General features: G+C 39.4%; 1 protein-coding gene across 1 annotated transcript in view; it reads left to right on the top strand.

Annotated features, from left to right (window-relative positions):
* Positions 1 to 14,610, top strand: part of LOC104044465 (maltase-glucoamylase-like) — a 61,525-nt gene that overhangs the window by 20,386 nt on the left and 26,529 nt on the right. Inside the window, exons 14-26 of the mRNA XM_064440299.1 lie at positions 512 to 596; positions 1,206 to 1,323; positions 1,835 to 2,006; positions 3,958 to 4,074; positions 4,531 to 4,685; positions 5,240 to 5,324; positions 6,753 to 6,809; positions 7,394 to 7,518; positions 8,084 to 8,172; positions 10,584 to 10,633; positions 11,312 to 11,482; positions 12,280 to 12,429; positions 13,999 to 14,211. Coding sequence (XP_064296369.1) covers positions 512 to 596; positions 1,206 to 1,323; positions 1,835 to 2,006; positions 3,958 to 4,074; positions 4,531 to 4,685; positions 5,240 to 5,324; positions 6,753 to 6,809; positions 7,394 to 7,518; positions 8,084 to 8,172; positions 10,584 to 10,633; positions 11,312 to 11,482; positions 12,280 to 12,429; positions 13,999 to 14,211 — 1,587 coding nt within the window. The remainder of the gene's footprint in view (positions 1 to 511; positions 597 to 1,205; positions 1,324 to 1,834; positions 2,007 to 3,957; positions 4,075 to 4,530; positions 4,686 to 5,239; positions 5,325 to 6,752; positions 6,810 to 7,393; positions 7,519 to 8,083; positions 8,173 to 10,583; positions 10,634 to 11,311; positions 11,483 to 12,279; positions 12,430 to 13,998; positions 14,212 to 14,610) is intronic.

Here is a 14,610-nt window from a genome sequence, read left to right as displayed (position 1 = left end):
ATCCAGGACCTGACTGTGACCAGGATCGTAAACACTACACTAACTTTTGATTTTAATAAATGGTCTCTTTTGGGAGAAATGATTTTCCCCCGAGGGAAAAGGCAAACACCCTCTGTAGGAGTTTGGTTTTTAACTCAGTAATTATTTATTTCGGACCAGAACAAATAACCTTCATTTATATGGCAGAATTTGGGAAGAGTCATAGCGCTTAATTTCTCCAGTTTGGGTGAAGTACCGCCATCGCCACTTAAAATCACATTTTTGTCATTCAGAAAGGGATATACCTATTTTTTTTTTCTTTGATTACTTTGTAAATCAGTGTCCCAATTGCTGGATGAGGAGTTCATCAGCTTATGACTGTTATCGCTTATATACTTCTGGTGCCTTCAAGTCATAGCCACTGCAAATGGGTTTGTAACCGTGCATTTGGCTGAAAGCCCAGGAATTACTGCTGTTAAAATAAACATTACAGCTGCCATTTAAAACTGAATTTGTGATTTTTTTTTTTCAGGATATGAATGAAGTAGCCAACTTTGTTCCAGGCTCAACCAATGGCTGTGAGCCGAACGACTTAAACTATCCCCCTTTCACACCCCGTAAGTCCATCATCTTTAGCTGCGGAGCAAAAAAAGAAATAAAAAGATTTGTGTATTACTGCCTTATCAAGTCAGTCTTTATCAAGTCAGAAATTTGATCGTTGCTGGTACATGGCCAGATCAAACGATTCAGAAATTTGGGGTGCGGTTTTTGGGTGAGCCCTTCCTTGAGCGTGAAATCCATCTTGAAGCTGGTTTTCAGCTTATTGAATTGAGCATCAGGCTACTGAATCCCACCCTGCTAGCAAAGCTGCATTTGTGCTCATTTTAGCAGCAGTTGGGGCAATATTTTGCGATTTCTACGCTGATTGCTGTGAGATACGGGAATTTTGAAGACAGAAATATTCTTTGTTAAAGCAGAGATGAATAAACCTGGGAGCCCATAGTAGCGTTGTATGACACAGGTGAGCACTTACCGCTTCAGCCTGGGAGTCCTCAGGTCAATGCAAACACCAAACTGAGAAAAGGGCCAAAATTTAATGAAAATGCATGAAGGAAAAGCATAGAAATACAGTTTTTTTCCCTTAAGTAAATCGATTAAATCTAAATTTTCAAAAAAATATATAATTAAATCAATTTAAATGCACTTCTGAACCTTTTCCCCCCCAGATATTGTTGATAGAGTCATGTATTCCAAGACGCTCTGTATGGATGCAGTGCAGAAGTGGGGGCGACAATATGACGTTCACAACCTTTTTGGATACTCCATGACCCTCTCGACACAACGGTGAGGAATCCTGCCTAATATCTTCATAAAAAAGGGCAGAGTGGAGCATACGGCCTCTATTCAGAGCAATTTCATTCCCCAGAGGACCTGATCTGGGGATCAGTATCAGTCTTCTGATGGGCTGAACCTGGGCGCTCGAAATCACATTTTTTAAGATGGGAATTGAATTCTGAATCAAAATTCGAAGTCCTAGTGTTGGATTTCAGCGATGCTGTGATGGGTAGAAGAAGCTGAAAGGAGACCTGAGCTTTATTATTTGGAGTTCAAATATGACGAAGGTTGGCAGGCAAAAATGTGAAGATTCTTTAAGGTGGAGATATATATATAAAAATTCATTTAGTTAATACAGATCTGGTTAAACTGAAGGGATTCTGTGTCCTTAGCTTATTTATCATTGTGAATGAATAAATGAAAATAAATCAAAGCTTCCTTTATACAAATCTTCCCATCTCCACAACTTCTTTTTAAATTTTTTTTTTTTTGCTTAATTCCAACCTTTTTTTAATTTCAGAGCCATTGAAACTTTGTTTCCTGGAAAACGAAGCTTCCTTCTTTCGAGGTCTACTTTTGCGGGATCAGGAAAGTACGCGGGACACTGGCTGGGAGATAACGCAGCAACGTGGGACCACATAAAGTGGGCGATACCTGGAATTCTGGAGTTCGGCCTCTTTGGAATCCCTTATGTATGAAAAGAGTAGTTTATGGTACCTTTTCAAAACAAAAATGTATCTGTGACAGCCGAGACATAATCCCAGTCTTGTTTAGTATCTTCATCAATGATCTGGGCGAGGGGATCGAGGCACCCTCAGCAGGTGACACCAGGCTGGGTGGGGGTGTCAGTCTGCTGGAGGGCAGGGAGGCTCTGCAGGGGCACCTGGGCAGGCTGGATCAATGGGCCGAGCTCAGCTGGGTGAGGTTTAACAAGGCCCAGGGCCGGGTCCTGCCCTTGGTTCACCCCAACCCCAGGCAGCGCCCCAGGCCTGGGGCAGAGGGGCTGGGAAGTGCCCGGCAGAGAAGGCCCTGGGGGTGCTGGCTGACAGCCGGCTGGGCATGAGCCAGCAGTGCCCGGGTGGCCAAGGAGGCCACCAGCCCCCGGGCTTGTGTCAGCACTGGTGTGGCCAGCAGGGGCCGGGCAGGGATGGGGCCCCTGTGCTCGGCCCTGGGGAGGCCCCACCTCGAGTGCTGGGCTCAGGTTTGGGCCCCTCGGGACAAGAAGGGCCTGGAGGGGCTGGAGCGTGTCCAGAGAAGGGCAGCGGGGCTGGGGCAGGGTCTGGAGCACAAGTGTGCTGGGGGGCGGCTGGGGGAGCTGGGGGGGTTTAGCCTGGAGAAGGGGGGGCTGAGGGGAGCCCTTCTCGCTCTCTGCAGCCCCCTGAGAGGGGCTGGAGTGAGGGGGGGGCTGGTCTCTGCTCCCAAGTCACCAGTGACAGGGCGAGAGGGAACGGCCTCAGGCTGCATCAGGGGAGGTTTAGGCTGGAGATTAGGACCAATGCCTTCCCTGCCGGAGCGGTCAGGCCCTGGCACAGGCTGCCCAGAGAGGTGGGGGCGTCGCCGTCCCTGGGGGGGCTCAAAGGACGTGCAGACGTGGCCCTTGGGGACACGGTTTTGGAGGCCTGGGGGTGTTGGGTTGGGGGTTGGCCTTGATGATCCTCGAGGTCTTTTCCAACCTTAATGATTCTCTGATTCTCTGATTTTTTGATCCAGCCTTCTTTATATAAGCCCATATGAATAACAAACACATAATAATACATTTCTATGCACATAGAAATAATTATATAAAAATATAAAATTATTTATAAATGAATATATGAATAAATTATAGAAATTATTATAAATTAAAATATAATGCAACAAATTAACCATTTAATATAATAAATTAATCTCCTAAATCAAATTTTATTCCCCCTATAAATTAATCCTTTTAGTGCCAGGTTTTAACATTTTTTTCCCCAGGAATAATTGATCTTACCTTTAGGCCGTTTCTCTCTATTGGCTATTGTATATGTGGATATATCATTTTCAAATATATTATATTTTATGCCTCCAGCACCCTGATGCCTGTATTATTTGTCCTTCGTTAGTGATCGATGTGAGGCTCTTTAAGTGCAACAGGAACACCCGCTTCTTAGCGAAATGCCCGCTTTCCTTTACAGAATTTGAATTTCTGTGACTTTTGGGGTACTATGCTCATATATGCATCTTAGCACGACACAGGAAGATAAATCTCTGGGATAAGGAGACCTATGGGCAGTGTTAGCTTGCGGTCAGTTTAATTTTCTGTACTGCCCATATTTGAATTATCTTAACTCTGTGTGTGTCGATGGTGGGCTGTAAAATTAATCCCAGAACTCTGTTACTGAAAAATCTGTATTTACCTGGCTATTTCTGCCGCCAAAAAACATCTTAGAAACATCAGAAATTCTGTGGTTCAACCAGAGGAAAACACAATGGGCAAATTTAGGTACAGATGAAGGGTTTGGAAGAGCGTAGAAATGTGTTGAATGACTCTATTACCCTGATTAGCAACTAGGAATGAATTGGAGAAAACAAATCTCTACGACTGAGTCCTTGGAGGGTTTTTTGTAGAGATTTGAGGTGCGATGCACCGTACAAACGCGCATTCTGTTTTATTCTAAGATTGGAGCGGATATTTGTGGTTTCTTCGAAGATGTCACAGAAGAACTTTGCAGACGATGGATGCAAGTGGGAGCGTTTTACCCGTTTTCCAGGAACCACAATACTGAAAAACGCAGGGTAGGTTGTACGTCCTGCTACGAAAACTTGCTTTGTGGGACACCATCGTGTTTCTATTCTAATAATTAAATTAAACTCTGATAATTGAATTTCTGTCACTGACCATTAAACAGTTGACCGGTTCGAAACCGGTACAACCTTATGCTTTGGGAAATCCTCACTCCAAAAGGTTTACCTTTGCAGGGATTAATTGCAGGCACCAGAGAATGCGTTTGGCATCATGTTATTTTCCGAAATCGTCATCCAGCGCTGAATTTGGTCCCCGCTGGTGGTGTCTACGGCGAGGAGGAAGCCTTTGCTACTATCTGACCTACCTTCCTGATTTTTGGCTGCACCTCTCAGATGTATCTTAAATGCTCTGTGCAACAGCAATAATAATAATAATATTATTATTATTAATAGTAATCATGCTACTACTACTACTACTAATAACAACGTGATATTACTTATTTTCAGCCCCAAGATCCTGCCGCCTTTGGAGCCGATTCGGTTTTGGTGAAATCCTCGAAGCACTACTTGAACATCCGCTACACGTTGCTGCCCTACCTCTACACGCTCTTTTACAAAGCTCACACCCAAGGCGACACGGTGGCACGGCCAGTTCTCCACGAGTAAGTTGACCTTCGCGATACCAGAACAAAATAATTCGGGCAGGTCAGGGGTTTGCTGAGCCCGTCCGTGGTTTGTGAAGGATGCTGCCCGTCGTCATATATACAGAAAAACACCATTTTGGAGCAATGGGGAGAGTCATCTGTAATTTCCCCCCCGCACAGGCGCTTTATTGCCGGTTACGCAATGTCATTGGCAGCTGATGAAATAAATCAGTCTCCATCGGGATATATATTCCAAAATTTTTATTTTCTCACCTTTATTTTCCTTATTTTCTTGCAACTCTTGAACAGGACTCTATCAAGACCGGACGCCCCCAGACACACTTAGGCGTATGCATAATTAATATGTATGAAATTAATAAGCTATGAATTCACCTTCTTAACCAGGCGTCGCCTCCACCAAAAATAGTCTTGGGGCATCACCATATGATGCTTTTCAATAGTGATTCTAGTCACCCGAGACCTTGAAACATTAGGATTGCTCTTGATAATATTAATTAATATGTTATTACTCAGTAAGTGCAGTTAATGCCGCTGCTTTCCTATTTGTTTAGGTTCTATTCTGATGAAGCAACGTGGAGTGTGGATAAGCAGTTCTTGTGGGGTCCTGGGCTCCTCATTACCCCTGTGCTTGATCCAGTAGGTCTCACTTTAGTCATGCCTTGTAATGAGCTCACGGGGGCACCTCAAGTCACCTTTTCTACAGGGAATTGCAGTAAAAGCCTCAAAAAGTTAAATTTCTCGACCCTCTATTCCCCCATTCTTTTATCCCCTCGATTTGAAACTAGTCTTGAGTTTTCTGTTTTATTCAGTCTTGGGATGAAACGGTTATTCAGCTTAAAAGTCAGAGTTCCCGTATTTAGGGCGTGTGTATTTCCCCTGAAATAATGATCTCTCTCAATTTCTTAAGCTGAGGGGGGGGGGGAAAAAACAGAAAAAAAGAAAAAAAAAGAAAAAGCAGGGTCTTCCATTTCCCTGATGAACCTAATAAATTTTTTCTTGTCTGATTTTAGCCTGAACTGTCTTAGTGAGAACTGGAAAGAGTATTCCCACAGAGCCCCCTGCTCGTTAGCTTTAATGTGTCTCCAATAGAAACACGTGCCTTAATATAAACTTCGATTATATCCCTCCTTTCATAATTACTAAATATCATTTTCTCTAATCTAGTTTTCTCCTTAAATTCAATTTTTTCTAAAATTAATTTTCTCCTTAAACTCCATTTTCTCTTTAAATTCACATCTTTAGCATATTAATTACACGCTTGTCTTTGGACTCCTCATAAACCTAATTGGTTTGGTATTTTCATTCGTTGCTCTCCATGAAAGAGCCCAAAACATACTTTAATCCCTAAGTAGAAAATCTTGCCCTTTCATGCCATTATTTTAATATTCCTATATTCTGTTTCCCCGTCCTTTGGGATCTGATTCTTCTGCTGCAAAATTCTGCTTTGCCTCCTCCTTGCATCACCCCTGCATTTAATTCGGAGTCAGCTTCTTATTTCTCACCCGATTTCACTTGATTCATCATGAAAAAACCAGATAGTTGCTTTTCCTGTTGGGAAATCCTGCACATAATGCTCATGAATTCTCGTGCCACATACGCTATTTAGCAGAACAAAACGTTTGTTAAATGTAGCCAATATCTGAAACAAGTCAGCATGGAAAAGATTAAATCAAGAAGATTTAATGATGCTTGTAAATAAGCCCTGAGACGTGTGTTTGCAGCCTTGTAATTCTGGATTACGGTGAGTTTCCATCTTCTGGCTTTGCTGAAATTCTATCCGCATTATTATCTTCCTTTTTGGGCATCATCGTAGAAAATCATGAAAGAAAACAAAAAAAACAAAACCCAAGGAAAAATATTGATAGATTTTTTTTTGTTGTCAACTTTATTATGCTTTTTGGAAATTTTGCCTTATTTTCACTGTATTTTCTCTCCTCTTGTCTGGTTGAGGAGGGAGAGCGATAGAGCGGCTGGGTGGGCACCTGGCCGTCACCCAAGGTCAATCCACCACGTTGGATTAAAGTAGGCTCGAATGTGAAAGTAATTTCTGTGTTCCCCTTCCAGGGGGTGGACATCGTCCAGGCGTACATCCCTGACGCCGTCTGGTACGATTACGAGTCGGTAAGTGGGATCATCCGGGGGCGGTTTCTAAATGCCCAGGTGAGAAGGTCACATAGCTGTGGGTTGAGCTCAGGATTTAGGAGGGTCAGGCTGAACGAAAGCTTAAGCAAAGGGCACGTATATACACACAAAATATAATATTACTAATAACGCACGAAGGGGTTTGCCTTTAGCTTTTGCTAATCTCATTTCTGGAAATAAATTTCCCACTGCTGTGGCGGTGGTTTTAGTTGGTGGAAAAGGGACGTGGTTCACTTCAGACATCCCGGCAGGACTGGGTGGATTATTAAATAAATAATCTGATATAATAAACCGAAATAATAAGATGAAATTAGGTAATGAGAGTAATTTAATGATTACTTAAAATATAATTAATTTATATGTGGCGTTCTCCAGCTTTCTGCTCTGTGGTGGTTTGACTTCCGCGACCACCAGCAGCAATAAGGACATTCGCGGAGCTGAAACCTTTGACTAGGAGGAATAATTAAGTAAAAAGGAAGAGATAAAACGAATTAAGACAAAACTCAGGATTTAAGGCAGCAGCGAGAAATGCAACGTACTCTTTTTTCATCCCTCTTAATTAGGGCGCAAAAATCTGGTTGAGGAAACAGTGGACTGAGATGTACCTTCCCGCAGACAAAATGGGGCTTCACTTGAGAGGAGGCCACGTCTTCCCTTTTCAACAGCCGGCCACCACGACGGTGGCAAGGTGAACCTCCAGGCCGAATGTTTTCTTGACTAAATTGGTGTGAAATGGGATGTCAAGGATGGACTCAAGGCCACCTGGTCGCGGGGAAAGAAGTAGCTTCGTTATTATGATCATAACCATGATTATTACAATAATTATTATTTTTATTAGTAGTATTATCATTATAATTTCATTATTACACTACGAGATCACACTATTAGTAGTATTTGTAGCAGCATTTATAGTGATATTCATAATAACATTATTATTTAGCAATATTTACCATTTGCGTTTCGAAATTTGGGAAGAACCGTCAGTCGCTGCCAACGGCCAACGGCAAAACATGTTTAATGATTAACCAGAGGGCGGGTTTTTTTTGCGTAGCATTTCATTTTAATCTCACCGTGGCTCTTATTCTGTTGGATGAAAATCATTGAGCACGAGAAGCTTGGAACGCCAGGGACTAGGGGAAGACAATCCTCAAAGTTTTGGAACCCTGTTGAATGTTGTACTCTTAATATGGACATTAAAGACTGCCCGCGTGTTTATTATACATCTAAAATTGTGCTTGTTGTTTCTTCCACAGCCGGAAGAATCCTATGGGACTTATAATTGCACTGGATGACAATAACGAAGCAGTCGGGGAGTTATTCTGGGATGACGGAGAATCGACAGGTGAGCCTTTAGCAATTGTCGGAGTGAAGCAACGATGACAACCAAAATATTAATAGACAATAAGAATTTTAGAATAAAAAGAAACAGAAATGAAAGAATGGATTATTAATACAAAATACAAATACTGTTGAACAGTTTTAATGCAAAAATAAAATTATAAAATAAATAATATATAACATAGAACATAAAAAACAGCATATGACACATAACACATAATACAGAATATAGAATATAGAATATAATATCCAAAACTCAAGATACAAACCACAATATATAATATAGAATATAGAACATACAATATAGAATAAATCTAGATTCTATAATCTAGAACCTAGAAGGTAGACTCTAGACTCCAGAACCTAGAATATAATATACAACACAATATAGAATATAGAATATAGAATAAAGAATATGGAATATAGAATATAGAATATAGAATATAGAATATAATATAAAAAACTCAATATACAAGCCACAATATATAATATATAATATAGAACATAAAATATAGAATAAATCTAGATTCTATAATCTATAATCTATAATCTATAATCTAGAATCTAGAATCTATAATCCAGAATCTAGAATCTAGAATCTAGAATATAATATACAACACAATATATAATATATAATAAAGAATATAGAATGTAATATACAACGCACGCTATAGAATAGATATTAAATATTTTCAGTTTAAAAAAATACTGAAATTTTGAATATGTAACAAGCTATTACTACTTTTTTCACCTTGAAAAGGAAAAAAGCAACCTTCTTAATATTTTCAGCCTTCTCTTTACTTGTTCAGGTTTCACCACAGTTTAACGGTTTTGCCCACCATTAAACCACACTGTCACAGTTGACGTATTTTCTGTTACGCACCCAGGCGAGTTCCGGTGGGTACCAGAACACACATAATCCATGTCTCACAAGACGATTCCGTTGGAGATGACAAATACAGCCCCTGAATGGTTTGGAATTAGTTAAATTCCTGGAAAATCAGCAGCAACTTGAACTCCACAGGTGTGGGTTGAACCCAACCTTTGTTAAGGCATGTGGTTCCCACTGAATATCCAGGAGTTTGAGGAAGTTGAACACGTGTTATGTGCCCAACCTCACTTTTTTCTTAATAGCTGCCTAAAAACCTATTTTTCAGACACGGTAATCAGGCCGCTTGCGATGAACGGGATCGACGCCACTCAACTCCCAAGCGCTTTCCCGTCAAACCGTTTACATCCTTTTAAAGAAAAATGTTTAGCGTAATACTGAGGTCATGACTTAATTCAACCCAAGTAAAAACCTTGAATTTTAGGCTAAATTTAAGTTCTCATATTGTGAAAATGGATGCCTTCGGAATACAGGTGTGTCTAAGAAAAGCAGAGGTGATTCCAGAGCAACGGAAGACTCTTGCCAACAAAAATACTATGATTTTTTAAATTTAATCTTGAGCTGAAGGTATTTTTAGAAAATGAAGAACCTTGAATTTTCGAAGGTGTTTCTGAGGCTTCAGTTTTCATTAGATTCAAATAACTTTGGGTACTTAAATCCTTCAGGAGCTTTTGAAGCCTTTGTCCTTCAAGATATATTTTCTAGAAAAGACGGAAAGCAGTTTAAACACTTATTCTGAAATGATTTTTGGAAGACGTTTCGTAAAACGCTCAAGCTTGTATTAAAGGTGGATTATTTTTATTATTATCACCATATTTTTACATGATGGTGATTATTATTACTTTTATTTGACAAATTGTATTGCTTTATTTGCAACCAACCGTAATATTAAGAGCAAAGGGCTTTATTTTATGGCACAGTCCATAAATATACCAAAAGTATATATTAAAATGGCACATATTTGGAATTAATATATATTAATTTAATTGGAGTTTACAGTCCTTCCTCCAAGAGAAAAAGAATTGGAAAAAAATAGCGGATTACGACAGAGAGCTGGGAAAGGCTAGAAAAAGTAGCAAGAAATACTTTTCTAAGGACAAGAGCAATACAAAACCAGAAATACGCATAAAGAATGGGGCAAAAACGGGCAGGTTAGGTGGCTTTCTGGCCACCCCCAGCAACACTTAATATCAAGATTTGATAGGAAACGTCTGAACTTGAAAAATACCAAACCAAAAAAATCAGGATTTCAGGAAAATGTAGAAATAGTGACACCCTGGTGCAGTTTAACGAAAGATTGGAGTTGGCCGAGTGCTAAAAACCAACACTTATTTTTCCCTCTTCAACAAATAATTAGGGGTGGGTAGATTGCTGCAGTCCGCCCCGCAGCTGCTCGGTGGGGCAGCTTTTGAAGGTAACTGTAATGATAATGATAATTATTAGTAATTAGTTTTGCTCCTCTAGCTTTCCCTTCTAAGGCCGCCTCATTCCTCACTGCAACTGTAATTCCTTTCTCCACATTTTAGGTACCGTTAAGAGCAAATCCTACATTTTCTATGACTTTAAAGTTTCCAATGTAAGTATATCTTTGTTAAAAGGTCTAATTTTAATTTCCAATTTCAATCAATAATACTTTCTATGGATATTCCTTTCCCCCCTCCCTATTTTCATAAAATATTTACTAAAATGTTAAGTATTGGACAAAGTCCAAGAGGTGCCATTTCAAAGATGAAAATCTGGTATTTGTCTCTTCTTCCCCTAATTATTTTTAATATCTGAAGATTCCCAAATTCCCGCCACTTTATAGAGCAACAACGACAATAAATCTTCGAGATAGAGTTTATGACAGTTGATAGAGCAGAAAAACTGTGAAGCACCAGTGGCAGCTGGGACAAAAAAGGAGATGAATGGATTGTTTGACATCCCCCAAAAACTGGAAAAATTGGCAAGAAACCCTGGTATATTGGGAAAAAATGTAGCTGAATGTCTACAGTGAGGAAATGCCAGAACTGTCAGGTTGGGCTCATTTAATATTATTATGTGTAATTGAACAGAGCCCGGCTTTGCTATGTCATAAAAAGTGAGTTTATTATATGCACACATATATTGTGCATAGAATACAGAAATACATATAATATGGTATCTATAGATAACTTACGTAACAATGTTATAGATAGCAAAAAATTTTGTCGCTTGTCAATATAAATCAGGAGAAATTTTGGCAATTCAATGCAATTATTCCGTTATTCCCCAGAACGTCCTACAAATGACTGTCACAAACAACAACTATTCCGACCCAAACAACCTGATGTTTGAAGAAATCAGAATATTGGGGTTGCTCCAGGAACCGGTGTCGGTTACGGTGTTGCAGAACAATGATGTGCAAAATTCCCCTCATAATATCACGTATAATCCTGTAGATAAGGTAAATAATGGTAGGAAAATGGGAATGAAGGACCTCTGTACTGCCTGTGTTTTAGATATTGAAGAGGACTATGGTAAATGCCACAGTATACGGGGTGTGTTTTATTAAAAAGTACGATTATGTTGTTTACCTTAATAATAATAATGTTAATTATTAACATATAAAATATATATTAAAAAACCAAAATATATAAAATATATAAAACATATAAAAACATATATAAAATATAAAAAACATATATAAAATATATAAAACATATAAAAACATATATAAAATATATAAAACATATATAAAACTATAAAATATATAAAACATATAAATATATAAAACATACAAAACACATAAAATATGTTAATAATGTTAATAATAACCTTAATTATGCTAAAGAGGATGGATCTCCTCTTTGCCCTTAGACATGGCACATGACACAAATGCTATTTTTGCATTTATTTGCACAAGTGCATTCAGTTTATGAGGGCAGGAACAGCTTTAGTGTTTTAGTCGATATTGTAGGAGGGTAAATAATATTTACCTTTTTTTAACCACTTACGTTTTAACTTAAAAAGGCGAAAGAGCCGCGCACTTTCCTTCACCCCTGGTGTCCTTCCACGGGACCGGCGGGGTCAGATCTTCTTCCGCTCGTCCGCGCCGGAATTTCAGATTTAACAAAAATAAAGGTGTCTCAGGAGCGATTGGCGCAAGTTGCTGCGTAGGGCAATTTCTTGTTTTTAAGAATCTGAAAAAAAACCTTCATGGGAAGTAGACTTTGACAGCGATTTGTTGTTTAATATTTATAGGTTGTTCTCATACAAGGACTCCGGCTCAACCTGGGGAAGTCGTACTCCTTAAGATGGACACTAGGAACCAGCGTCAACGAGAAATACGATTGTCACCCGGCTCTGAACCCTTCCAAGGAAAAATGTGAACAGCTCGGCTGTGTCTGGACCGTAAGCAAAAATTTGTGAAAACCAAAGTGGGAAGAAGCTTGTTAAGAACTGTAACTTTGGTTTTTTATTTCTTTTTTACAACAAATGAAACAGTCTCATTTGTCCTTCTCTCTGAGAGAGAAATTAAAAAAAATTGCTATTTTATTGACATTAGTGTTGTTTTCAACAACTTCTGGTCTTCTGAAGTGAGGGAAAATCTGGCATTTTTTGAAAGGTGGTAAAAATAAGATTAGCGTTATTAAAAAAATAGACTTGAGATCAAGATCTTCTTGCAACTCTCTGCCACTGCAGCTGGGACTGGCAAGGCTTCGGCTTTTGGGGGGTTTGGGCCTTTTTGCTTTATCTTACACTTATACTAATTGAAAAATAAGTAAATTGAAGTAAATAATAAATAATTAACCCCCCTCCACACATTTAAATAAGCCTGATTCCCCTAGGATTGGGAATAAAATGAAATCCTTAAACCTCAGGGAAATTTTCAGCCTTCCCCAAACTTAACTGGTTTATCTACCAGATAGACCCAAATAATAATTCCTAATATTGATGGTTTTTACTGGATAATTTTTATTTCTGGATATCGCATGGCTGTAAATATATGCCAGCATTGTGCCCTGATGCGAACGGTCTTTTTGAGTCCTCCTTCAAACGACCTTAGTCCATCATTCCCAAATATCTTCATTTTAAAACTCGGACGTGTCGTCTCAGGAGGTCACTCCCGAAGCAACCACAGACTGAAATGGTTGATAAATTTCCCTGATTTTGTCACGTTGTTAGGAATATTTTTTTAAATTTAAGGCATTTGGAAATGGCTCGTCAGCACATTCGGGTCAGGTTATGAGCTGGATATGTTTAAAACCCTTTCTTAAGTCAAAAGAGGCTTTGAATTTTGGTGGTGAAAGATGGAAAAATATTCATTAGGAATAAAGATGAGGTGAGCGGGTGTAGTTTTCTTGTTACAAATAAGCAGGAAAAAGCATAATTATTCAGAGGTTGGAGGATAATGCATTAACCGACATCAGCACATCTAACTTCAGAATAATTTGAGTGCTTATATTCAATTCCAGAAGAAAACGAAAGTTACTTTGCCCTCCCTATCAGGGGATACTCGATAGATAAACCACAGCTCCCAACGGGTGTTTTGAAGGTCATTTTTATGAGCAAAGAAATGTAAAAGCTGATGGGGAGCGCTCATCCGGCATCGCTAATAGATTTTGGGCACATCTTCCTGGAGGTGTCCAAAGCGGCCGGAGACCATAGAGAGTTCAAGGTCTTTTTTTTTGTGGGATTGAGGCGAAGGTCACAGACAGAGGGAATATTAAATCATCGTCCTTGTAATGATATAAACAAGACTGAACAGCCTTGAACTGATTAATTATATCTAAAATAGTATAAAGATTGATGGGTTCAGCACGGCTTCCTTTTGTTCAATAACGGCATGAAGTTTTTGAGCAAAATTCTACATTAACTCGTTACCCGGTAAAAACAAGAGTTTTGGAGTTGTTGCTGCCGAAACAGGAAAGAAGCAGCAATCCAATAATCCCCCCATCAGCCTCACGTTTGCATCCGCAGGAAGACACCTCCAACAGAGGTGTTCCCTACTGTCACTACAACGGCCCTGACAACGCTTACTCCGCTGCTGATGTCAAATACACGTCGTCCGGCGTGACGGCCAATCTCACCTTCAGCAAGAGCGGTCTCAAAGCCTACGAGAAATCAACGTTACCCATCAGTACCCTTCGCCTGGAGGTGAAATATCACAACAACCATATGCTGCAGTTTAAGGTAAGGCAGAATTTATCCGAGTTTCTCTTTTTCCACTGGTCAAAATAGTGTTATTTCCGGGAGTAATGTCTCTACTCACTTTTGTGTTATATGGGTAATGCTTTCTCAGGCAAACACGTTTCTCCTTTTAACCAAATGCCTCTTATTGCTCTTAGTCTTGAATCAACTCGTGCCAACGTCTATGAAACGGAAAACCTGAAGAAAAAAATCTCCTAAGGCTGGCTAAAAATTCAGCCAAAACCCTGAACTTTGTTTACCACACATAAAAATACACTTGAATCAATACATTTAAATCATTAAATGAGTCATTCCTAGTCCAAAATAAAACCTTGAAGTTCATTATTTCCTGACCCAAATATGATGAAGGAATTTGAGGAAGAACACCTATTGAAAGAAGAT

This window comes from Phalacrocorax carbo, unplaced genomic scaffold, assembly GCF_963921805.1.
Source record: "Phalacrocorax carbo unplaced genomic scaffold, bPhaCar2.1 SCAFFOLD_54, whole genome shotgun sequence".
Lineage (NCBI taxonomy): Eukaryota > Metazoa > Chordata > Aves > Suliformes > Phalacrocoracidae > Phalacrocorax > Phalacrocorax carbo.
The sequence above is the reverse complement of the archived record's forward strand: the minus strand, read 5'-3'. Positions and strand labels throughout refer to the sequence as shown.